This window comes from Vidua chalybeata, chromosome 19 (genome assembly GCF_026979565.1).
Source record: "Vidua chalybeata isolate OUT-0048 chromosome 19, bVidCha1 merged haplotype, whole genome shotgun sequence".
Lineage (NCBI taxonomy): Eukaryota > Metazoa > Chordata > Aves > Passeriformes > Viduidae > Vidua > Vidua chalybeata.
Genome location: NC_071548.1, coordinates 4,205,810 through 4,231,067, shown reverse-complemented (window position 1 = coordinate 4,231,067; position 25,258 = coordinate 4,205,810). Strand labels below are relative to the sequence as shown.

Here is a 25,258-nt window from a genome sequence, read left to right as displayed (position 1 = left end):
GGGTCTAAACAAGGCAATGCTGCAGCAGAAAAGCCCCATTCCACCTCTCCCTGTCAGCACAGCTGGGACAGGCAGGACAGGCTGCTGCTCCAGCTGCCCTGCCCCTCCTCCTGCTCCGGGCAGGCTGCAGGATTTGTTCCAGCAGCAGCCCCAGTTCCAGGCCCCTCTGCTGAAGGACAGGACAGACACAGTCACAGGCATCACACACAGGTGGGAGCCACCAGGTGTTAGACCAGAAGGGACAAGGAATGATTATTTCCCTCTGAACACATTCCTGACCAGTTCTACCTGCCTTGATCCAAACTTCTCCAGAACCAGAGGAGGTGAAGCCCCACAGAGGAGTCTTTATGTGCCTTGGAGGAAAAAATGTGCTGCAAGCCTGTTCATTCAACTCCAAACCAGTCTTAAAACATGCAGCTGCTCAGTGCCATGTCTGGCACTGCAGGAGGGATACAGCCCTGCTCCATGATTTGTTTTCCAAAACAAAAAGCAGGAGTTATTTGCTTCTGCATCAGACTGGAGGAAAAGAGCAGGAACATTGGCAAAAGTGCAGCACAGGCTCCCCAGCAGGAATTAAAGTATCAGTGTGTCATCCTCCTTGTTGAAATGAAATTGCAACTGTCACAAAAAGAAAGATGAGTAGATAAATCAAGAGGAATAAAAATAAATTAAGTCCTCATTGCAAGGCCACAGAGGGACTGCAGGAGGTACCAGCAATACCTGCAAATGAGGAAGAATAGTGAGGTTGTCTCTAAATTGCCTCTCCAGACTGAAAAACAAGAGAGATCAATTATAAAAGCATTTCTACAGTGGCTGTACACAGTTTTTAGCCACCATTAACTCACAGCATTTTCTGGAATTGGGGCTTGTTAAATACCAGGCATGGACACACCCATGGACCATCCACAAGGAGAGGAGGGGCTCATTTGCTAATTGTGCATCGAGCAGGGGAGGTGAGCTGGGCATGGGGAGAGCTGCTGAAGGGCAACTGGAAAGGAAAAAAAAAGGCTTTATAGGTGACACTAAAGAAGAAGGATGTTTCCAGCAGTGTCTGGGGAGGACAGAGGTTTATGTGGAAATGAGTGAATTGCCTGTCTTCTGCCACAAAGCCATTTACTCTTCGAGGTGTTTCATTTTACAATATATTGCTGTAAGTATTTCAAAAGCCTCAGGGCTGCTGTTCCACACTCTGTTCCAGCTTATTTACCTACAGTTAATGGCTTCAACAATGCTCACTGACAAAATATACAAGTTTTTCCACCTTCCCAGTCCTTGTTCCACCTTACAGCCAGGCTCCTTGAGGCAGCTCTGCCCCAAACCCCTCTGCTTGGAGTGCAGCCCTTCCACAGAAACTCTCTGAACTGTGGGGCTTATTTACTCATGGAATCACAGAATGGGTTGGGTTGGAAGGGACCTTAAAGCTCATCTTGTTCCAGCCCTGCCATGGGCAGAGAAACCTTCCATGATCCCAGGCTGCTCCAAGCTCCATCCACCCTGACCTGGGACATTTCCAGGAATGATGCAGCCACAGCCTCTCTGGGTAACCTGTGCCAGGGCCCCACCACCCTCACAGGGAAGAATTTCATCCTAATACCCAAACTAATACTCCCTGTCAGTTTGAAGCCATTGCCCCTTGTCCTCTAAAATGTCTCTCTCCATCTTTCCTGTAGGTTCCCTCCAGGGAGCAGAAGGCTACAATTAGATCACCCTGGAGGTTTCTCTTCTCCAGGCTGGACAATCCCATTTCTCTCAGCCTTTCCTCATGGGAGAAGTGCTCCAACCCTCTGATTACCATTTGGCCCTCCCAAAGCAGCACACGACACGTGGAAAATGAAACCCCTTCTCAGCAGTGCGAGGTGGCACCAGAAACACAACACAGAAACCTCTTGTGACAGACTGGGGAGGCCAGGGCAGGGCCAAAGAGCAGGTGGGACAGTCTGGTAACAAACCTACCAACAACTCACCTCCCAGAGCCAGTGCAACCCCAGCAGCTTCCAAACCATGCCCCAGCACAGATGGGCAAATCCTCAAGCATCCCCAGAGCTGTTCCCAGCACATTTAACACTTTGGGAAACAGAGGTGCATACCTGTAAGGTTTTTTCAGATCCCAGTATGAAAGAAAGTGACAGGATAATGCAAAATAATTGATTTTATTTAAAATAAAAAGCAAAAGCACAATCATCTGAACAAGACAGGTATCCCAGCTCTGCTGGATGGGTGATAAAAGCAGCTAAGGGCAGTGGCAGGGCTTGGAGCTGACAGTGGGACTGTCACACAAATGGGTAACACTTTCCTTCTCCCCTTTGCAAGGGGGATGCCAAAAACCTCCCAGTTCCAATGTGCCCACAGAGGCCTTTCAGACCAGATTCAGCCAACAGTCTCACTTCCCAGCCCACAATGGCTGGGGACTCAGGGAGGAGAGTAGAGGTTATCTATGAAAGAGGCTGCTGTCTTTCCTTGAAGCATTTGGAGAGGTTTGATGTAACTGAGAAGACAAAACGGAGCCAGCACACATGAGCTTGAAAGGGGAGGAAGCTCTGCCAGAGGCTCCTTGGTGTCACCTGCTGCCACAGCACTTGTGCCTCATTTGTGGTTCTGATGGACTGTTGGATCATTTATTTCCTCCTGAACTCTCACAGCCTGTGTCTGTCACCAGGCTCTAAAGCACAGGCAGAGTTCCCAAATCCCATCACCTTTCCCGGGGCAGGCAGGCTGGTGACAATGACACCCAGCTCGAGGCTCTCTGCCCATCCCTGGGGAACAGAGCAGCCCCCAAAGCCCCAGAGAAGTGAGGCAGAGCTGTGCTGCTGCTCTGGGGCTCAAGGAAATGAGGGGTCCACAGGGTGCTGGACCAGCTGCATCCAGGGCCTGTCGAGTACAAAAGCAGCAGGGCTGGAACAAGAGACAAGGATGTCCCAAGAAGCACAAGCCTGGAAAAATGAGAGCACAGAGCCCACTCTCCCCAGCCAGCTTCCCACAAGCACAGAGCAAGGCACAAAGGGAGCACAGTTTTTAACTGCTCCTCCCTCACCCAGCCTGAAGCAAAGGCCTGGGAAGCTCCCCCCCATTCCTGTAAGGCCAGAGAAGCTGACTCCCTGATGAGAAAATTGCATCTAGTCCTATTTGAAAACAGATCCTGCTCTAGCAGGACCCCCTGTTTAGAGCAGGCTATGGAACAGCAACAGTTCAACCCTGGTGAAAACAGGAAGTCTTGTTCTGCTACAATTTATGTACCACACAGCAATTCTGGAAGGACCACCACAGAACACCACGTGGCCAAGAGTGTTGAAAAACATCCCCAATGTTTTCTGCTACAAAAAGCTCCCACCAGGCTCAGAAGTCTCAGGTTGCTCAGGATGAATGGAACAGTTTTGTGGGTGGGTGACTTCAAAGCATCTTACACAGCCATTAGAGTTCAGCCTCACAACAGCCCTGCGAGGTAGGGATTTTCCTCACTGCTCAAAGACTCACCAAAGTGGCTGAGGCAAAAGCCAGAAGTGGAAGAACTAGAGATCCCAGAGTTCTGATTCCCAGGTAAGACTGCACAGACACTGTTTCGCAGCAGGAAGTGCCCTGTGGAGCAGTCAGGAGAGGGTTGCTGGTATCATGATGTCTGCTGTCCATTGTAAACACGCTGCTTTTCTGTGAGGGGTGTCACACCAACACAGGCTTCACCGGGAATTGCTTTATTTCACACTACAGAAGAGTTCACAGGCATGGAAGAATGCTCTGCACACTGCATCTTCCCACTGTGCTTCTAGAGGCAGAGGTGTGGCTTTCCCAGCACAGCAATCAGGCTTTCACATTAGATTTTAGACTGTGCAAACTGAACCACGTGCCAAATGCAGCTGCCTCTCACTTCCTCACCAGAGAGAAAGGGACAGCTCTCCAAGGACTCCTCTCACCATGACAGAGCTGAGTCTTGTGAGCCTTCGCCTCTCCATGTCCCACATTATTCCAAAAGGCAGCAGCTGCAGACAGCTCTGAGAGGAAACACTTAAGACTGTGAAGGCTCCTAAGCTGTTCAGCCTTGGCCAGAAATGCCAGGAGTTGGAGTAGTTGGAGGATTTTTTAAGTGATCTTGTGGAAGAATCTGCAGTGGCAACAGAAGCAAGTGTGCTTGCTTATGCCTGGCTATCACAGGAAATTTGGGAGTCTGGACAGGTAAAGAATGTAACAATAAACCTCTCTCCATTTCTCCACCACCACACTGCTCTTACACAAACTGACTGGCACAGAAGAGTCAAAAACAGAGATCCCAACAAACATATTTAGGATTCTTTTGTACAAAAGGATATGGCCCAGGAGTGCTTAAATAAGGAACAGACAAGGTTAAAAATGGGTCAGAGAGCCAGGAAAAGCAACACTCCAGGTTCCACCAAACCCAAAACATTTAAGAAAGTCACAGTTGAGGCTTTAATCTCTCTTTAATTTGCTCTTTCATCAGTGCCTGGGCATTGTTGTGTGTTTACTACAAGCACAGCACTTCTGCTGTCAAGTTTCCTCTCCCAAAGAATGGCTGAAGTGAGTTCTGTACCCACCTCCTAGGGCTCAGAAGAGCACCCACTGAAGCAGCCCATGGGAAATTCAGATTTCCTGGCAGCACATTCAGCCACACAGAGACACCACCAGCACAAGCCCCTGCTAATATAACAAACCAGCAGCTCCAAAAGATCCCCTGGGGACCAGAGCTTTACCTGGCATAATACAAATGCATTTACACAGACTTAAACAACACACCGCATTTTTAAAAAGCATAAAACAACAACATGTCCCCCTCCTCAGTCCTTTAAAATTGGCACTGCAACTTTCAGAAAGGTCTGAACACATAACCTCAAAGAAAAGCCATTTAGGGATGTGAACTGCACTGGCCTGAGCGAGCCCACGGCCCCAGAACTGTTTGGTGTTCCAAGCCCAGCACACGTGATCCTGCCAGAGTCAGACTTGATCAGAAGTTGCCTTGTGCTAAACATCACACCTGCAGCTGAAGGATTGGAAGTACTGGCAAATGCTTCTTCCTGCCACAGTTTTTGCTGTGCAAGAAACTCCAGGATTCTCCTGCTCCACTGAGCTTCCCATTACAAGGTGCTGGTGCAGCTTTGTTACCTGCCACCCTGGCAGACACAGAGTGCAAGTAGATGGACTGCTGCTGGTTCAGGTGTTGCACCTCAGGTGTGTGCGTGGAGCACGCCGATTCAGACCACGAAAGGTGCTTCAGGTTGGTGGTCACCTGAAGTTGCTTCAGTGCTTGGGGCATTCACACCACCTTCCTTTCCTTGGCTGAACAGGGATCTTCTCTTGGAAATAAGATGAAAAAGGAAGGTGTTTGCCCAGTGGAAGCAAGGTCAGGTGACATGGGAAGAATACAGAAATGCTGCTGCCACTGTAGGGAGAAAATTCATATGGCCAAAGCTCAACTGGAGACAAAACTGGCCAGAACCGTGAGGGAAATAAAAAACAGGTTTTTTTCAAATCTATTAATGGCAAAAAGCAAATTAGAAATAATACTGGCCCATTCCAGGATGAGGATGGTCTCCTCAAAAACAGGGACATGGACATGGCAGAGGTGTTTATTTCTTTGCCTGTCTTCAGCACAGATGATGGACAAAGGGGGTCTCAGTGCCCTGAGCTGGAGGACTGTGACTGTGAGAATGTTAAACTCCCCAAAGCAGTGGACCCCAAAGCAGCAGGATCTGCTGCTCCACATGGATGGCTACAAATCCATGGGGCCTCATGGCATTCATCTGAGAGTCCTCAAGATGCTGCTGATGTCATGGCAAAAACTCTCAATGATTTTTGAGCAGTTTTGGGAATCTGGAAGGGTTCCAGCTGACTGGAAGCTGGCAAATGTCCCAGTTTTCAACATCAAGGAGAAGGACCCTGGAAACCACAGGCCTGTCAGTCTCACTTCAGTGCCCAGCAAAATCATGGAAGAGATGATTCTGGGAAGTACTGAAAAACACCTGGAGGACAATGCAGGCAGCAGTCACAGCCAGCACAGCTTCACAAAGGGAAAGTCCTGCTTGTTCAATCTGATCTCCTTCTGTGACAGGGTGACCCACCTCACTGATCTAGGAAAGGCAGTAGATGTCACCCTTTTGGACTTCAGCAAAACTCCAAATATTGTCTCTCCCAGTGACCTTCTGGACAAAGTGTCCAGCCCACAGCTGGTTAACCGTGTTACATGATGGGTGAGCAACTGGCTCACAGGCAGGACACAAAGGGTGACAGTGACTGGGGTGACACTGGTCACTAGTGGGTTTTGCAGGGCTCCATCCTCATCCCTGTGCTCTTCAACATCCTCATTAATGACTTGGACACGGGATTGGAAGGAATATTAAGTTTGCCAAAAACACTAAATTGGGAGGAGCTGTCAACTCCCTCAAGGGTAGAGAGGCCTCAACAAATTAGAGAGAAGGGCAATCATCAACCATGTGGAGTTTAACAAGGGCAAGGGCTGCGTTCTGCACTGGGGTCCAGGCACTCCTGGTTGTGTGGACAGACTAGGGAACAAGAGGCTGGAGAGCAGAGCTGTGGAAAAGGACCTAGGGGTCCTGGTTGGTGACAAGCTGGATCTGAGTCAGCAGTGCCCTGGAGCCCAGAGGGCAAATCATGTCCTGGGGGCATCAGGCCCAGCATCGCCAGCCAGGAAAGGGAGGGGATTGTCCTGGGGTGGCCTCACCTTCAGTGCTGGGGGCAGTTTTGGGAACCACAGCATCTAACAGACATTAAGCCATTGGAGAGCGTCCAAAGGAGGCCATGAGGATGGTGAAGGGTCTGGAGGAGAAGCAGTATGAGGAGTGGCTGAGGTCACTTGTTCTGTTCAGCCAGGAGGAGACTAAGGTCAGATCTCATTCGGGTCTTCAGCATCCTCATGAGGGACAGCAGAGGGGCAGGTACAGATCTCTTCACTCTTGTGACCAGTGACAGGACTCAAGAAAACGCCTGCAGCTGAGTGAGGGCAGGTTTAGGTCGGATATCACAAAAACGTTTTTCACCCCGAGGGTGGATGGACACTGCAACAGGCTCCCCGGGGCAATGGTCACAGCACTGAGCCTGTCTGAGCTCATGAGGAGTTTGGACAATGCTCTTGAGCACAGGGTGGGGTTCTTGGTTTCTGTGCAGGGCCAGGAGTTGAACTCAATGATCCTGATAAGTTCTTCCCAAGTGCCCATATTCCAGGATTTCATGAGACACACACTTGGAAGCACCAGCCCTGACAGCAACCTTCTCCTGCAGCAGGGTAAGACCCAAGGACTCATTTTCCACAGCTCAGTTCTTGCAGAAGCTCTTTTCTTCCTTGTTCTTCCCAAAATTCTGGTGTGAGATCCACCAGTCATTCCAATAGGCCAAAAGGGCTGGTGTTCCTTTCCTCAAGTGTACAGGACAACATGTAAACATACGACAGTGTCAAAACAAGGCAGGTTTTTACATTTACCTGCTGGTTTTAAAAAGAGTTCTTTAAAAACTGACCGTTGCCTTCTTTGCCAGTTCCATGACCCATTAAATACTTGGCATGTCCTTACCCACAGCTGGGTTATAGTGCACTCACCCAGGGTGCAGAGGGGACAAAGCATTGCACAAAGGACGCAGTCGGGGCATCCCCCTACAGGTTATTCAGGAACCAACCATGGACAGCACGTAACGAAGATGTCTGGGTTGAGGAAGAGTAACAAAAACTTAAGGAGTGTGAGAAACAGAAGCAGAAGGGAGTAGAACAGAGCTGGCTGGCTGCCAACAGAGCTTCCATCAGCAGCTGCCTCTGGGTAGGTGGTGTTATCCCTCAGGGGTAGCTGCGGCCTCCACAAGATTCCCTAATCCTGTCAAAAAAAGGTACAACTGCCTTTAAGCATTTCCCTTGTATCAGGGCTCAAGATTCCAGCATGCAGATTAATCTCAGGCTTATTCTTCCTCCAGCATTGTACAAGCAGGGTTAAGATTTCATGTTTGGAAGCGTTTTAGCAACTAAGCCATCACACAGCTGGAACAGAACGCCCACCCACCCTCACAGAGTGAAACAATCAGCATATGGGAGGAAGAACAGTGAAACTCAGAAAGCAAATGTTCTAGGCAAGGTGCTAATTTTCAATATTTAGGGTATTCGTTTCAAAATTTGAATGGCAAATAATTTAAAAGTGCACAGGTTTTTCAGAAGAACAGATCTGCATCGTGATCTGCATTTTTACAGCTTTCTTTTTAAACCAAGGTCTGCATTAAAGGTTTGTTCTTTCCTGCTGCTCATTCCCTGCCTGAAGTCACACTGGCTGCCAAAATGGGATTTGACAATGTCATAACAAGCAACTGTGGGAACCTCCAGGGCAAGATAAGCAGTCAGTACAGTTCTCCCCAACCTTTAATGATGCTCTGTACTTGTAATTCAATTGTATTCAGTTATGAGCAACTGCTGGAAACAAGAGAGCAATCTACAGGAGCACACAGGTCTTCAAGGCAGTCCCCACACCAGGAAGTCAGGCTGGAATCATGCTGGAATATGGACTTCCTCAGGTAAATTACTGCTGCACACCTTCTTTAGCAAGCCACACACTAAGCCACCACAGCACTTGCATCCATGCCAAACCTGGAGCATCCAAGAGCTCAAGAGCTGGGCAGAACTCTGATGCAGGCAGGCAGCCAATCCAGCAGCACTGGTTAACCAAGCTGCAAGGAATTTGCTTAAGAATTTTGGCAAGCCTCTGCTATATGAGAAAAATGCTTCATTTAGCAAAGAATGTTTAAGTTCTTCCCTGCAGTATACTCCCAGATTCCCAGTGTTCCACTGTTTTTAACCTGGCCTGTCCAGAGAATTGCTTTCCTCAGCAACTTTACCCTAGAGCATATCTAGCCTTGATTTTGCAATATTAATGTTGACTCCTTCCACACTGACTGAAACTTGCTCAAATAAATATATGTTTATGTATTTATTTATTTTAAATGTAAACACAGACATATGGAATTTAGGATGAATTTTGCCTTTAACAGATAAAGCAGTGGAACAAATTGAAATAGTCCAGGCAGCAGTTAGAGAAACCATGCAACTACTTGAAGGTTTTCTGTTTGAACAAGACAATAAAACGTGAGCGCTGCCTGATCATTCTTCATCTTTAACTGTTCACTATTCATTTGTGCTCTCTGAAGAGCAGTTTAAACATCCCACCTCTCCCATTAAACAAAGATAAAATCAAATCCTTTCATCTATTAAACAAGACAACTAGGAAAAGTAATAAGACTGTTTATTAAATAAAACCCCTGTTTTTAAAAAAAAAACATCAATAATCTTAGTTTTCTGTTTGGAACAATTAAAATAATTCATGAAGGGAAGATACCACTGGTCAACTCTTTATGTCCTGTAAGGAATCCCTTGCTCTCCATCCCTCTCTCCTGAGGAATCCCCTATCTGAAGTGTGCCAGCTTTCCCTTGTATTGTCCTGTGCTTGCTTAAAACCAACAGCTGCCCTGGGGTCACCTGGAGGAGCTGCGCTCTTTGCTCACGCAGTCGTCCTGGGAAGTTGTGTCCCCATTCCCCATCATTCCGCACGTCCTCCGCTTCTTCCTGCGGTGCATCATCCCCTCTGTCTCAGAGCCAGAGTCACACTGAAGGATGGAAAGATGAAACCACATTTCACAGGAACCTCAACAACTGTCTGTGCTGTGCAATTCACCACAAGTTCTTTGAGTTCTTTGAGCTCAGCAACCCTGAGCTCAAAGAACCTGCTGTTTTGGGCTAGACGCATCAAGGAAATTTTAAATTAAGCATTTAAAAGTCAGGAACAGAAACATTTTTGGATTTCATCACTGGCTAAAGCTGACTTGAGGCAAGACAATGAATGTGCTTCTTTTGGTCCCTAGAAGGACATGATCTTCCAGGAGAAGACTCTGGCTTCTGAAGGATTTAGGTGTTGACAAGAGTTCCGTGTCGTAACTGACCTGTTTTGATTCTTTTCCCTGTCACAATTTTTCGAACATTCATTTTGCAGCAATTTTTCACAAGCTAGATGAGTGACAGATTCATATATACTACAGACATGGATCAAACAGATTGACTCCATTTAGCAATGTGAAGAGAGGCTTCAGCTAATAGAACCTGCTAAGATCTCAGGCTCCTCCAACATGTAGATTGGTTTAAGTGCTTTCCATTAATTTATTCCATAGGACATGAATGTAAGGATGAAGGCACACGATCAGGTATGGAAAAACAATGTAAATGGACAATATGGATTACCTATTGCAATAAAAAGCATTACCTCTGAATCAGAGTCTGAGGAGCTGGAACTTGATGAACTGGAAGAATCACTAGAACTGTCAGAAGCAATACCAGTAGATTCCTGCAGGTCAACTGAATCAGCCAAGGCTGCCAGTTCAGGATGTTCCTGCTTTAGGATCCTAAATACAGTTGAAATTTTAGGGTTAGCCTTTGAATTTTAACACTGCACATTAATGAATATTTTTAGGTTTTTTTTTCAATGGGGAATATACAAAGAAAGCTACTAAATCTCTTACCTGTACCATTTCCGTGACAGTTTAGGTCTCCCTCTTACTGTCTTGTGCCACACCACTGGGAAGTTGGTACAGCTGGCAAAGTTTTGTGTGATGGCAATAGTTGTGTCAAGATTGAGGACTACGTGCCACCAGCCACCTAAAACACAACACCAGTGACCATTGGTGGCTGCATGGCAGAGAGCAAGTTCAAGGACAGCCAAGAACACCTTCCCCACAGTGCAGGTGGAACTGGACCTTATCTCCCAAACCCAGGTGAGTTTTCCAAACCATCACCTTTCCTGTCTTATTTCAGCTTTCACCCCAGTGCCTGACAGATTCTTGTTATGGAAGGCAGCTCCACACTCTGACCAAATTACCCAGCTCACACCCAGGACTGAAGATGTGACCTGACAGCACCAAGCTGGCTGCTGACAGTTTATTTAACAGCAGCAGCCATTGTAACCCAGACTGCATAGAGCCCTTTCTGTTCAGCTGGAGAGCATTTCCATGCTGATTTTGCAAGGTTCTTATGACTACAGACTAACCTTTCATTTAAACATAGATGCAAAATTGTTTTTCCACACGGGATAAAAATAGTGGAGTTCTTACAACCCACTTAGAGGCTCAGAAAAGACTGAGGGAACAGTTTAATGGAACCCGACAGCTACAAACTCTTAACAGAAGGTACACTCAGGAGTCACTAACAAGTGCCAAGATAATCACAAGGCATCCTTCACACACCAAGTCAGCTGGATGTTAGAGACAAGCAATGTGGACAGAAACTCTGGGCTGTGCTGCACATAAATGATGCAAGATTCAGAGGTTAGAATCTGGTACTGAACTCACCTCACCCCCCACTTACAATGGGCACACAGTGTGCAGTCACTCAGAGGGAAGGGCATCTTTAGCAAAGCTTTATTTAGCTTTTGATTTCAAATGCAAGATGAAGCATAACCACAGAGAGGTGGGTGGAAGGTGTCAGAGCCTTTAAGTAGTTTGTTTCCCACAGCTAAGAAAAATTCATATGCAAAATTCAGCCATGAATTTGCTCCAGTGTGTATAACCTCAAACATTTTTGTCCAAGAGTTACTGGAGCTCAAACACCTCTATTATTTTATGCCATTGTTTTATGCCCTGACAGCTTTCTATTACTGAAATTCAGTTCAGACTACATTCCTGTGATGCTGCAATTTAAATCCCACTTGTTTTGCCATCTGTATCACATGCAATCCTATGCCACAGGTCATACACATTTTGTGACATTCAGGAAGTAACTGAATAGTCTCAAAATGAGCTCAGTTTGTTTTGTAAGAAATGGGCCATATAAGAAAGCTGAAATGTTCCCTTCATCTCTATGACACAGGAATGTTACAAATATGCTTTTTTTTGCTCAGATTTCCTTCCTGGAGAGATTTGCACATACCTGGCACAAAGACTGTCTCTCCTGGTTTCTGTAAGACTTCCAAGGGTTTGAACTCAGGGGGCCAGGTGGGAAGCTGTGTCCGAGGATAGATGACATTGAACCAGGTGATGGCCTCGTCCTGCTGGTTTCCCCCCTCTTCCCGTGTCACTTTGATCAGCTCTCTGGGAGTGCTGGTTGGGAACAGGCACCAACGCTTATGTCCCTGGACTAAGGCATTCCATGCACTGGTTCCCAAGGGGTCGATGTGAATTCCTGTTCCAGATCGAGGTGGGCCCATCACAAACCATCTGCATGGGGGGGGAAAGTGCTTTAGTCACAGAGCAGGCAGGTAGCTCCCTTTCTTCATGTCAGACAGATAATTACAGCAGCTCATTGCACATTCAGTTAGAAATTAAAGTAACTACAGTTCCTTCATTTACATTCTGGATTTTGTTAAGTTCACACTGCAGCAAAAGGATATAACAGGAGTTTAACCTAAAAACCAATATGAATTGGGACAGGAATGACTGTGGGACAAGTAAATGAAGATGACTTTTTATGTCATAGCTGTATTTTGTTTTAAACAGTTCTTCAATAAAATAATGATTTTTAAGTTTATGAGCACGATTTAAGTCCCAGCTGCCTGTGCTGGGGTTCTTCCCAGGTAGGGGGATTCTCCTATGATTTTCTAAAATGTGCTGCTCAAACAGATCAGAACTGCAGAACAATGAGGAACAAAAGGCAACAACAAGGAACAGAGCAAGTTACACAACCCTGGCCTCTCTCTTCGCCTTCTGTTCATTCACAAGGGGCTTTTCATTCCAACACTTAACTACATGGAGCTTATTCTCCAGTGACCATTCAGGATTTGAGGTTCATATTCCCACTGCCCATTTACAAGGTTTATTTCTCCCAGTGGAGAACTTTACCTACTGTACGTGTTTAACTGCAGCAGCACCTTCAACTGCTCATTTTCCCTGGAACAGAGCAGTAAGACCAACCACACCAGAACAAGCAGTGTGAGGTGACTTCATACCAGGCACCAAGAGGAAAAAATGACAATAATTGCTTAACTGGCAGCAGAGAGTGCAAAAACTAAAGCACCAACACAATCCCTCCATGGTGTAGTGACAGGAGGGTGATGCCCAGCAAGAAGAATGCAAAGGTTCAGAAAATACAGCAAGTTCTCCATCTCCCCTTTCCAGTGCAGGTGTAAATCAAACTGGTTTTGAAGGATCATTTGCCAGGATCAATTGTAGGACAGTAAAGTTTGATTATCAAGGTAATTTCTTCCTGCTTCACAAAGGAGCTGTAAATAAGCAGGTATTTGCCATTTCTATTGCCAAGTCACTCTTTAGATTCATATTATGCTTAAAAAACTGATTAAACTACAGGTAGAACAGTCAAGGATTTTGTTAAAAAATCAGAAGAAATTATACATATGAAGGTCTGTCTAGCACACAGAGATGCACTGCTCAATACTCTTTTTCTGACAATAACCTCAATCTACACACACAGGTTTTAAACCCTTTATTTAGCAACACTGTCATTTACCAGCACCTTCCTCCAAATTATTAACTTACAATAAACAAAACACAATTTGCTGCAAGACATCAAATTTACCATTAAAAGCTTCACAACTCCTAAATTCAATCTGACAGCAAATCCCAGCCCCTTTCCCCAAATTAAAATAGCTGCTTCAGTAAATGGCTTCCAAAAATTACTGTCCTTATTTTAAAGAAGAGCAATGCCAGTAAAAATGTCCTAAACAGCAGCAATTCTTCTTTGAAGATCTACACACTATCACACACCTCTCAATCCAGAGATCAACCTGCAGAGGTTGTATCCTCCTCATACAATTAGCATCACTTCTTGTCAGATTTTCAATTATGGCCTAAAAGTACTGCACACTCATTTCTGTACCTAGATTAACCCTCTAACTCCAGGAGACATTACTGTGCTCTTGTGCATCACTCAGCTCTCAAAAAACCTCAACAGCCTGAAAAATACCTACATTTTCCAAAACAAAACAGAAGAAGTTGGATACCAAGATCAAGAGCAAGGAGCTCAGCATGTGTCTGTACGTGGGGAGGATGTGGGGGACACAGACAGCAAAATAAATGAGTCACAACCAGATTCTCTCATTTACCTCTACCTTGGGTAAATGATCTCTAGTTCATTAAGTGCATTCAGTTTCTGCTACACCCAGTGTGGTTTTGTGTTTGACCACAGTGTTGTGTGTTCTTAGAAGAGAATTATGAAAAGCACTGTAAAAACACCTCCTTCAGTGATCCCAAATGGAGTCAGGTTCTTGCTTCACTCCTGCAAAAGCACAACTGGACTACAGACACATGAGAGAGTGCAGAGAAAAGTGCCATTACTGATGAGCTGTTGCTCAATTTTATTTAAATAAACCACATCACAGCCTGATGTCACTCAAAGGGCAACAAGCATTGTCTGACAATTATAATGTCACTGTGAAGGCTTTAATTACTTGGGAGGGTTCAACTTAAGCTCAAGTGCTATGAAGTGTCACAGTAACACAGATAAAAATGGCTTTTTTATCTAGAAGCCCAAATACCAGGTTGCTGCATTTGAATTTATAAATGTCATTTCACCCTCTTCCAAACTGAAGCAAAAATAAAGGAAGAGTTGAAAAGACTACATAGATGTGAAATACTGTTCTCTCTCAAAACCACCTGAAGAGGAGCTAAGAACTGGTGCCCATATTAGATCCTAATCTAGTTTAAGATCTTTACCTTAAAAGGCGTGACTCATAATTAAACAAAATTCCACACTCTACATAAGCCACTGGTGCAAAACCCAGGAGCTGTTCCTGAGGTATTTAAAATTTGAACACTAGAAGGCACACACAGCAAGAAACTGACCTTTATAGCTCTCAGTAACTGTAATTTTTGAAAAAATCTAAGAAGTTATGTAAACTGACTTAATAGAATGGAAAAAAAAACCCTAAACCATAAACCTATAGCAACACTGGTAGCAGAAGGAAAAATTATGATATAAATCTGCCCTTCTCTCCCACAGGATTATAGATGTACACTCATTTCAGAGATGATGTAAAAATATCCCTTTTTTATATAAGACAATCCCAGGTATTTAGGAACAACAAATGAGCTGGAAAATACCCAGTTTTGTCTTGCTGTCACTCTACCTGTAGGGTGGCCTTCGTTTCTCCCCTGCATACTGAAAGAGATCATCAGTGAAGAATTTGGGGACCTTGTAGTCCTCCAGGAGTTTCCTTCGCTTGGGATGCTCTCCATAGCTGCTGTCAAAGATGTACAGGGGGCTGTCATCACGCGTGGTTTCCATGTACTCAATGTAGTATTTCATCTTCATCTTCACAGAGTAACCATCATTGTCCTCCCCACATTTGAACTTCTGGTTCCTGTACTTGCGTTTCAGCCGCTCCAGCGTCCACTTCTCCTGGGCAGACCAGCCCACCTGAGCGTTCAGCAACACCACGGGCTTGTAAGGCTTTTCATAACGCTCAACAAACTCCTCCACTGTTAACTGGAGTGCATCTGCCCTCTCCACGTTATCCTGTGAAACCAAGGGAGGAAAGCGGGGCAGATATGGACAGACTGACGTCTTGTGGGGGTGCTTCACACATATCCTTTGCTCCACACACCACGCGGGAATGGAGCTGCCTCTGTGTTATTTTAAGCTCCCCGAGGCTGCAGCCCCATTTCTCCTGGCCCGCTCCCTGCACACATCAGTGGCACTCGCCGCCTGAAGCCTTTGGCACAGCTCCGCACCGAGGCAGTTCCCCGGGCGGAGAGGCCGCCCTGCCCTTTCGGCTGACACATCCCTTGCTGCATTTCACTCCCTCGGGACACCGGGAAGCGCTCCTGGGAGTTATGCGGGTGCCCGTTCCATCCCGGCGGGCCCTGACCTTCCCACACGCCTCGCCACGTGGAGGGAAGAAACTCCTCTCCCACACCAAACCTCTCCCTCCCGCCGGCTCTGAGGCAACCCCAGCCTCGGGAAAAGGCCCCTTCGCGCTTCCCATCAGACATCCCGCAGCTCCCCCTTCACCTCAGGCATTCCCAACCCCCTCAGTCTCCCCCTCCATCCCCATCTCCTCAGGGCTCCCCAAGCCCCAGCCGTGCCCCCACCCCACTTCCCCCAGCCCCCTCCGTTCCCCTCAGGTCTCTTCCCCGTTCCCCGCAGGACTCGCTCAGTCGCACCCCCCTCCAGTCCTAATTTCCCCTCCTCCGTTCCCCATTCCCACCCTTTCATTCCTCATCCCCCTCTTTGCCCTCCGCCCGACGCACCTTGCAGGCGGTGGGGCTGAGGGGGAAGGTCTCGCAGTAGTTGTGACGGGTCCAGTCCAGCGAGTCCTTCAGCTCGGGCCGGGCGCTGCGCTTCGCCTCACGGATCCGCTTCTTGCTCTTGTGATTCATGGCGGCGGCGCTGGGGGCCGTCACCGCCCGCGGCCCCCGGCCCGACCCCGACCCCGACCCGGATCCCGATCCCGATCCCAGCCCCGCTCCGGCCGCACCTTCCAGAAATTTCACCCCGTGCCGCCGCTGTCGCCGCGGCCCCGCCCTCGCCGCACTCCCATTGGCCGGCTGCGCCCCGGCTTCCGCCACGCCTCGGCGCTGATTGGCCGAGGCTGGGGAAGCGGCGCCCCCGCACCGCCATGTTGAGGAAGGGCAGCGCGGAGGCAGCGTGGGCGCCGGGCGCCCTTGGCCGCGCAGTTCCGCGGCCGCCCCGGGAGCCCAGTGCCGCCGCTGCCGTTCCCGCGGCGGGCCCGCGCTCCGTGCTTGCTGCTCTCCGCACAGGGGCGGGGCGACCGCGTGGCACCCGGTTTCCCCTTTTCTCCGGGAAGCAGCCCGCGGAGGCGCCCGCCCCGCCCCGCCGGAGCAGCGGCGCGGGCGGGAGCGGCCCGGCTTAACCGCGGCCCCGGGGGGAGGCCGCGGCCGGGCGAGCGGCTCATCGCCATCAGCGCCGGCGGCGGCGCTCCGCGTGACGTCACGCCGGGAGGAGGCGGCGATTGGCCGGCGCGACCTGGCGCCAATACGTGTCTGTCCGCGATTGGCCCATGGCGGAGCCGCGGCGGGTGCGGCGGTACCGTTTCCAGGAGGGTCCGGCGGCGCTGGCCGTGGACGTGCCCGAGGTACCGGGGGCAGCCGGGACACGGGGAACAACGGGAGCTCCCGGGACCCCGGCACAGCGCCTCGCCCCGTGTCTTGCAGGTGCTGGACTCGCAGTACGGCACGTACGTGTGGCCCTGCGCCGTGGTCTTGGCCCAATACCTGTGGGTGCACAGGCGGAGCCTGCCCGGCAAGCGAGTGCTGGAGGTACCGCCCGCTCCCCGCCCGGTTCCTCCTCTCGTGACCCGCGGCTCAGGCTCTGCCCGCGGTCTCCACGAGCACGCTGTGGTTTCAGATCGGTGCCGGTGTGAGTCTCCCCGGTGTGGTGGCCGCCAGGTGCGGCGCCCAGGTGATCCTGTCGGACAGCGAGGAGCTGCTCCAGTGCCTGCAGAGCTGCCGCAGCAGCTGCCTCATGAACTGCCTGCCCCACGTGCCCGTCCTCGGCCTCACCTGGGGCCGCGTGTCGCCAGAGCTGCTCTCTCTTGCACCCATAGACATTATTTTAGGCTCAGATGTCTTTTTTGACCCCAAAGGTACGTTAATGCTCTTAGGTATCTTTGGTTTGTGACTGCAAGGAGTTCGTATCCAAGTACTGCTGGGAACAGGGTCAGTAGATCAGGTGACACTGTGCTACTGACCTTGTTACTCTGGGGTAATTCCAGTTTAGAGCTGTCATAAATACAGCTGAGGGTGTGGGAATAGGAGATTGAGTAAATCAACTGAGTCCTTTCACGCCATGGGTCTCTCATACAGATACTCTGTGTTTGCATTGATTTGTAATTACCATTTCATAGAACCAGGCAGATTTATCCACACCTGGTATCGAGACTAACCCAGACTGCTTTATCTCCCCAAACTACACAGACTTTGAAGATATTTTAACTACAATTTACTTCTTGCTGGAGAAGAACCCACATGCTCAATTCTGGACAACTTACCAAGTCCGAAGGTGAATTTTTATGTATTTAAAAGTCAAATCTCAACTACTGTCCCAGCTGTGGACAAGCATCAAGTCTTCTGTGGCAGCACCACTGACTCAGAAAAGCTATTTATTTTGAGTCAGACTGCTATTTGCCCAGTAAACCCTATAGGTAACAAAATCTGAAAATAATCCAAGAACCACCAATTTGCTGTTAAGTAGAAAACTGATACAAACCCATGTGTGTTGTACTAGTTTGGTGAGAGGCTGCTCGAGTTTCTGTAGCAGTGATAACCCTGGGTTAATTTTCACTCCTTTTCCTCCCCTCAGTGCTGACTGGTCTATCGAGGCTCTGCTCTACAAATGGAACCTGAAGAGCATCCACGTTCCCCTGCATTCCTTTGGAGCAGACAAAGAGCACTTGGCCAGCTCCTCTATGCCAGGAAGACACACAATTGAAATGATGATCATCTCACTAGCACAGTCAGAGGGCACTTCACTTTATTCCACTTTAGATTTCAGTACAAGGTGATACTCAGCTGTTCACTGTAGCACAGAGCTGCAGAGGACAGTCCTGGTTACAGCAAACCTCATGGATATTTTGGGGAAGCAGCAATTCTTAAAACATGCATTATAAAAATAAAGCTGTTTGGTTTTCCAGCTATGGCTTTTGAGAAATTTGTCTTCCTCCCCCAAGTCCATGAAATAGTTCAGAGCCTCAATTCCATCATGTGAGCCACAACACAACAGTTTAACCTGGAAATCCACAAGATCCAACCTAAATCCACAGCTTCAGCTATGGAAAGGTAGCTGCACTCTTTTAAAACAATAAAAACCATTCCCATAAGATCTCTTTCCCAGGACTGAGAATCCTTCCCAAAGATCCACATACAAAAGCCAGCCCCTCTCTTGGTAAATGAATGTGTGGAGACTGCACTAACCTAGAACATACAAACTCCTCAGTTTGTAGAAAAGTACTTTTAATCCTCAACAAAGCCATACTGCCAGTGTTCAGATGTTTCCATTCCCATTTAACATACATGCATAAGATAAAACAAGGCATTACAATAACCCTTGACACAGGATGTTTGAAGTTACAAGTCATTTGGTACCAAATTGAGAGAAATCATCGCTGTAAAGATCAGCCCCTGTCAAGCAGCAGCCTGGTGAACCAGGGCAAGCACACAGCAATGCAATTATTAGTACTGCTCAGTGTGGACCTCCCACAACACCATCCCAGGCTGGGTCTGTGTTCGTGGCCTGTTTGCGTTACCACCTGCCACACAACATTGGGTTAGTTACAATACTAATTAAAGTCTGCCCACAGTAATTTTAAAGCAACCCCAGTGGATAAAATTTATAAGCAGTATAATGCATTTAGTTACTATATAGAAGTTAAACATTGACAGTATAATTGCAGAAATCTTTTCAAGCTAAAAATAAGCTGACCCAAGACATTAAGTTGAGAAAAGTTAACACAGAAAAAAATGTTTAATATTAACTACAGAGACAGTGGGTATAGTACAGAATGTCTTAAGCAAAAGATACACCAATCAGTACTTACAAAGGAATGAACCATTTCTTTGCTTAACATTACAATTCTCATATGTAAGTTCATATATGTAGGTTGGTAAGTTTTACCATTCTGGAAAAAATAAGGTGTGTATATCATCAGCTAGATGTGCTCACTGTATGCTCCATTTTTTTTACGCAAGGCCCGGGTGACTGGAAGTGCAGTTGTCAGGCATTTTAATTAACTGGACAGCCATTTGTTTCTGCACGACAAGGCATCGTTACACAGGAGCAATCAGGAGACAACAGGAAACAGCCAAGCACTCTGCACTGCAACACGCCACCTTAACAGCTAACCAGCATTACTCAACTGCTACACAACTGCGCCTAGTGCACAAAAATACATAAGAGAAGAGATTAGAATTGAGTCTGATAAAACAATCCTTGCAAATATCAACTGTCACCTGAAAAGATTTCTACCAATTTGAATTTGAAGATGTTATTTTAGGTCAAAGTATTCCTTTCTTTTAAAAAAAAAAGCATTTACAGTAAGTTTCAAGTTGAAGTTTTGTGGACTTTTACTTCAGGAATCAAAATAAAATTGAGAGTACTTTTTGACAGTTAGCTATCAGCATATAATGGCTGCATGATTCCTCAGTATGAAACTGGAGGCAGCAAATTACCATCGATTTTAATTTCCAATAGAAGTCAGCACTATATAAACAAAAATGAAGTTTTACCTCAAATATCCAAGCCAATATTGAAATCGGTAGTCGTTCACTTCACTAAATTACAAGAAATTTGAATAACAGCAACAAAATGGCACATAAAATGTAAAATCTGCCACTTGAGGCGCAACTTAAACAAGTAAAAAGTTAGACAAAATGTTACAAAATAACCTTTTCAACAGCTGGTTGCTCGGCCAGGGTCTCTCCAATGGGCTGAAGACTCAAGCGATCTTTTCCCCCCAAAGGCGTCCTTTATCTGGGTTCTCATTTAGCTGAAGCATCTAGGTTTGAAGAGAGAAAAGTTCAGCCAGGTTTCTACCTTGTCTATTTTGGGTGTGGATGACTTCATGGATACTTCTAGTTGTGTTTCAACTGGCTTTGACTAATTTAATTAAGTTTTAGGAATTTCCACAGTGTTCCACCTCCCCCCCGTGTTGCTTTACTTCAGAGGCCAAATGTAAGGTTTGGTCAAAATATTTAGTTACAAAGGAGAATAAGCACCAGGCTGGAGATCAAGCCACACATTAACTTCAATTCAGCCTGTTCACCACTCCATTATTCAGAGTTCTGTAAAAGTTACAAAACTAATGCTTCTTCATAAAGACTTAACTAAGCTCTAATTAGCCATCAAAACTGAAAATGAGACTAATTTTGCTACAATTATCTATATCCAGAGCTAGCTCAGGCCCTTTCCTTTTAAAAAACAGGACCAAACAGTTTGAAGGGTTAAAGACACACTATCCTTTCCCCACCCGGTGTATCCTTAGATGCCTCTTCAAGATGTCGACTTGAGGAAAAACTAGTTTCCGTGGTTTTCTCGTTGCAAGGAATTTACCACTTTTCTAGGACAGTTATTACCTCCAGTCAGTACAACGGCCACTGAACCGATCTTCCGTTCTAAAAGGATAGTGTATCTTTAACAGTGTAAGACAAACCTGCTCCAACACACGCCCACAGAAACTGGTCCCTGGAGGATCAGCCAAATCAGTTAAAATCTGCAATACTGGCCAATATTCTTTTAGCAAACAGGAGACCGCAGCTTTAAAGGGGAAAATGCAGATGTTGGATAAATACAGTAAGAAATAGTCATTTTCATCATAGGTTGCGTCTCATACAATATTTTATTAAAACCAAGGCATTAATCTTGCAATAAAACATTTTCTCTGTTAAAAAAAAAACTTCTCCGTAGAAAACCCTTCAGTAATTATTTCCCTAAATCAATAACAAAAAAGTCACTGCTCAAGAAAAAAAAACTAAAACCAACAACTAACAATGTGCCCCACTAGGATTCACTTGGTTCAGGCTATTAATGCTCTGAGAACTACCCAACACCCCACCTAAGTGCTCTAATAAAGTAACATGCATCCTGTGCTGATCCCAAGGTACATTACCATGCTCCTAGGAGGATACAGCTCCTTCTTCTTCCGGAGACTTGGGAGGGCTCTTAGACCTGGATCTAGAGTTGGATTCCCTCTTTGAGGCAGGGGGAGGGCTTCTAGATCTGGACCGGGATCTTGACCTGGAGCGGGATCTGGAGACAGATGAGGACTTTGACTTGGATCTCCTGGCAGACCTGGACTTGGAGTGGAGCGAGACCGAGAGCGTGTGCGAGACCGGGATTTGGATCGACTGTAGCGGGACCGACTGCGGGACCTAGAGCGGCTCCTGCTTCTAGATCGGCTGCGACGGCGTCTTCTAGGGCTAAAACATACCAGGAGGAAAGAAAAAAAAAAAAAAAAAAGGGGCGCGTTAGAAGTCGCTCACGGGTGACGCACAGACTGGAGCGAGTGCTGCGGGACAGGGAAGGCGGAACAGGACGCACGTGGGCAAGAAAATGAGTGTTACCAGGGCGCCATTGTTCAGAGCGAGTGGCCGGGGGCTAAACCTACTACAGGAAGAAACCGTTCCACTCCGAAGGAACCGCACGTGCCTGTGCTAGTAAACCTCTAGTAAGCCCCCGCTTCCTCTTCCCAGCCCCGCCGCGAAACTCGCTGGGAAAAGGACACAGCATCCCAGAATCGGTCCGGTTGGAAGGGGCAACAGTGGGTCATCCGCTCCAACCTCCCTGCTGAAGCAGGATCGGCCTAGAGCACATGGCTCAACTCGTCCCTTTCAGTGACGGAGACCTCACTACCTCTCTAGGCAACCAACATGAAAACAAACGGCTCCCACTGCACAGGCGCACAGCTAAGGTTCATCTCATTTACTGCCCAAACTCCGTTACCCGTTCCGCGGCGCTCACCTGCGGCTGCGGCGGCCGTAGCCGCTGCTGCTGTAGCGGCGGGGCGGCGGCCCGCGGCGGCTGTGGTGCGAGTCGGGCGGGCGGCCATAGCGGGCCATCTGCACGCGGAGCTCCCGGCCGTCCAGCACCGCCCCGTCCATCGCGTCCATCGCGTCCTCCGCGTCCCGCTTGTCGTGGAAGCGCACGAAGGCGAAGCCGCGGCTCTCCTTGGTGTAGCGGTCCCGGGGGATGTAGACGTCGCCCACGCGGCCGTACTTCTCAAAGACCCTCCGGAGGGTGTCCGGGGAGGTGCGGTAGGTCAGGTTGTCCACCTTGAGGGACGTCATGCCCTCCACATCGGGCGGCGGGCGGCCGTAGCTCATGGTGGGCAGGAGCCCCTGAGGGGCGGCGGCGGCCGAAGAGAATAAACCTGAGGGGTTCAAGGGGGTCAGCAGCCGGCGCGGCCCTGAGGGCGAGGCGCCTCACGCCGCAGGGCGAGTCCAAAAAGGAGAGCTACAGCGCATAGGGGAAAGCCGCGGGGTCCGCAGGGAGCAGCACCCACCTCAGGGTCCGAGGGGCGGCCCGAGGCCGGAGCTAAGCGCCAGGAGCGGCCGCCCCGTCCCGCCGCGACGAGGAAATGAGAGGGAACCGCCCGCGCGCGCGGCTTAACGCCACAAAATGGCCGGCGGCGCCCCGGAAGGAAACGCGGCGCCGCCCCGCCCGCGGCTCCCCGGGAGCGACCCCCGATCCCTTTTTCCTACTTTTTCCCGAGGTGGTCCCGGAGGGAGCGCGGGAGGTCCCCCTCTAAATTAATAATTCTCCCTGTGGTTGGAAAGTGGCTGTTAAAACGCCGCCGCCGTGACCCGGAAGGGCTCGGTGGAGGCGGGGAAATTTTTGAACAATGTGTGTTGAAAACCGTAAAAAAAACACCCCAAAATAGCAATAGCAATAAGAAGAAAAGAAATTAGGCCAGAGCAGTGTGTGTGGGAGAGGGAGACGGGCGACAAAACCTCGCCGCGGGAAAAAATAGCGATGGTGAAGTGAATCGCTTGTGGCGCGGGCGGGCGGGCGAGGACGGTTTAAAATGGCGGAGGTGGAGGGGAGAGCCGTGAGGGGAGTGGGGTTCCGTGGGGAGCCCCGCTCGGCCCGGCTTCTGCCAGAGCGGTTCTTCCGGAGCAGCTGCTGTGGGAGCTCGGTGCCTTTCCTGCCCGCGCTCCGCTGCGTGCCTGTGGCGGCTGTGAGGGGCCGGGCAGCGCGGAGCGGGCTCTCCTTCGTGCCCGCGGGCAGCGGTGCCCGGGGAAGCCTCCTCCGCCCCGCCAGCTCTGAATGTGCCGCGGTGGATCCGTTCCTGCCGGCTGCTCGGCGCCTGTCAGAGCTGAGCAGGGAAACACTAAAATCATCCTCACACCGGGCCGCTCTGCAAGTTCGCGCTGTGGGAGAAGATCTGCACAGCCCTCGTGTAAAGGTGGTAAGCAACTTCTCGGAGTCCAAGAAATTCCGTGGAAGCTGCTCCCCCACCCCAAAAGCTGTTGCTCTGTCACCTCAAACACTGATAAAATGCCAAAACTCCTGAACTGTAATGCCTGGTTTTCATTCTCAAAACAATGTTGAAAGTTTCTACCCAGCTGTTCCATAACACTATGATAAGAAAAGAGTAGAAATTAGACTTATTTTCTACTGATTTATTTAATCCAAATGACACTATTGATATGAACAATTATTTCAGTATTAGAATTTAAATTCTTAGTTTTACTATGCTTGTGTTTAATTTTTTTTTTGTACTGATGAAGTGTAAAAATAAACAGTGCCATGAATACAAATCCAGAAGCAACAGTTTGTTTCCTGCTACAAATTACTTCAGAAATCAAATAAACTGGTACTGGTTTGACCTTTTGTATTGCTTCATGTTTATTCTATTTTTTCACCAGAAAATTTTGGTTAAAAAATTCGGTGTTTCATCTGCTGAAACCCTTTTCCAAAGGAGAAATTTGAAGTTTATATTTACAGTGATTTTCCTAAAATGACAGAAGTTTCCTATGCCCCTTCCTCCCAGTTTCAGTCACTTTAACACATGTTGCTGCTGTTGCCAAAGGAATTGTTCCAGCTCACCAGCAGGATGGAAACTTGTACTGGCATAAGGGAGAAAAGACATGAGTGGGACACTATTCCTAGAGGATCTTAAAATTCTGCACTATAATAATATTAAAAAGGAAGAAGAGAGCTGTTCTTGTGTTAAGACCCCTCACCTTGATATTTTGATTGCATTTTTGTAAAGCAGCCTCTGAATAATCACGCTGACTTTCCTCCAAAAATGAAAATTACACGCTGTTTTGAAAAACACTGTCATTTAAAAAAATACCGTTTAGGAATTAAAAGAGCATGTAATGCATGTATTAAATATATGTTACTGTGGCTGGGGTGCAGATTTTATTCTGCAGAGCTACAGGGTGGGTCAGGTTGGAAGGGACCACAGTGGGGTTGCCAGGTTCCCACCTCCCTGCTCCAGCAGGGTCATCCTAGAGAGGGCATGGAACATGACTGTCCAGATGGCTCTGGAATATCCCCAGGGAGGGAGACTCCACACCCTCTCTGGACAATCTGTTCAGGGCTTGGGCACTGCACAGGGAAGAAGTTCTGCCTCGTGTCCAGGTGGAATTTCCTGGGCACCACTTGGTGTCCGTGGCCTCTGGTGCCGTTGCTGGGCCCCCTGGAGCGGAGCCTGGGCCCTGCTCTGCCCTCCCTGCAGACAGGGACACGCAGGGACGAGGGCCCCTCAGCCCCAGCACCCTCAGCCTTTCCCCAGGACAGAGATGCTGCAGTCCCCAGACCATCTTGGTGGCCCTCCACAGGACCCGCTCCAGGAGCGCCGTGTCCCTCATCCCG

General features: G+C 48.2%; 3 protein-coding genes across 7 annotated transcripts; 1 reads left to right on the top strand and 2 right to left on the bottom strand.

Moving 5' to 3' along the window:
• Window positions 1–2,134: 2,134 nt before the first annotated feature.
• On the bottom strand, window positions 2,135–16,575 carry JMJD6 (jumonji domain containing 6, arginine demethylase and lysine hydroxylase). 5 transcript variants are annotated; one of them, XR_008434141.1, is made up of 9 exons: window positions 16,174–16,574; window positions 15,051–15,439; window positions 11,900–12,186; window positions 10,498–10,633; window positions 10,242–10,380; window positions 9,464–9,591; window positions 8,579–8,658; window positions 6,683–7,820; window positions 2,135–5,383 (listed from the first exon to the last, which is right to left on the bottom strand). XR_008434141.1 is itself a non-coding variant. In XM_053960018.1 (8 exons), exons 1-8 carry the CDS (start codon window positions 16,300–16,302, stop codon window positions 7,777–7,779), a joined length of 1,332 nt encoding a protein of 443 aa, XP_053815993.1. In that variant the 5' UTR covers window positions 16,303–16,574; the 3' UTR covers window positions 2,135–7,776. The 5 variants fall into 5 exon arrangements, 3 of the variants coding, with proteins under 3 accessions (XP_053815993.1, XP_053815994.1, XP_053815992.1); XR_008434142.1 differs by having other exon boundaries at window positions 2,135–5,297; XM_053960018.1 differs by having other exon boundaries at window positions 2,135–7,820.
• A 273-nt stretch (window positions 16,576–16,848) lies between these two features.
• On the top strand, window positions 16,849–18,574 carry METTL23 (methyltransferase like 23). The gene is made up of 5 exons (XM_053960026.1): window positions 16,849–17,018; window positions 17,098–17,202; window positions 17,291–17,528; window positions 17,860–17,944; window positions 18,245–18,574. The coding sequence occupies exons 1-5, from the start codon at window positions 16,944–16,946 to the stop codon at window positions 18,444–18,446; spliced, it is 705 nt and encodes a 234-aa protein (XP_053816001.1). The 5' UTR covers window positions 16,849–16,943; the 3' UTR covers window positions 18,447–18,574.
• An 802-nt stretch (window positions 18,575–19,376) lies between these two features.
• On the bottom strand, window positions 19,377–23,376 carry SRSF2 (serine and arginine rich splicing factor 2). Its single transcript, XM_053960027.1, is given in 5 exon segments — window positions 19,377–20,435; window positions 21,546–21,737; window positions 21,740–21,855; window positions 22,397–22,805; window positions 22,938–23,376. Coding segments are annotated over 3 exon segments (663 nt in total). The 5' UTR covers window positions 22,759–22,805; window positions 22,938–23,376; the 3' UTR covers window positions 19,377–20,435; window positions 21,546–21,552.
• Window positions 23,377–25,258: the final 1,882 nt, after the last annotated feature.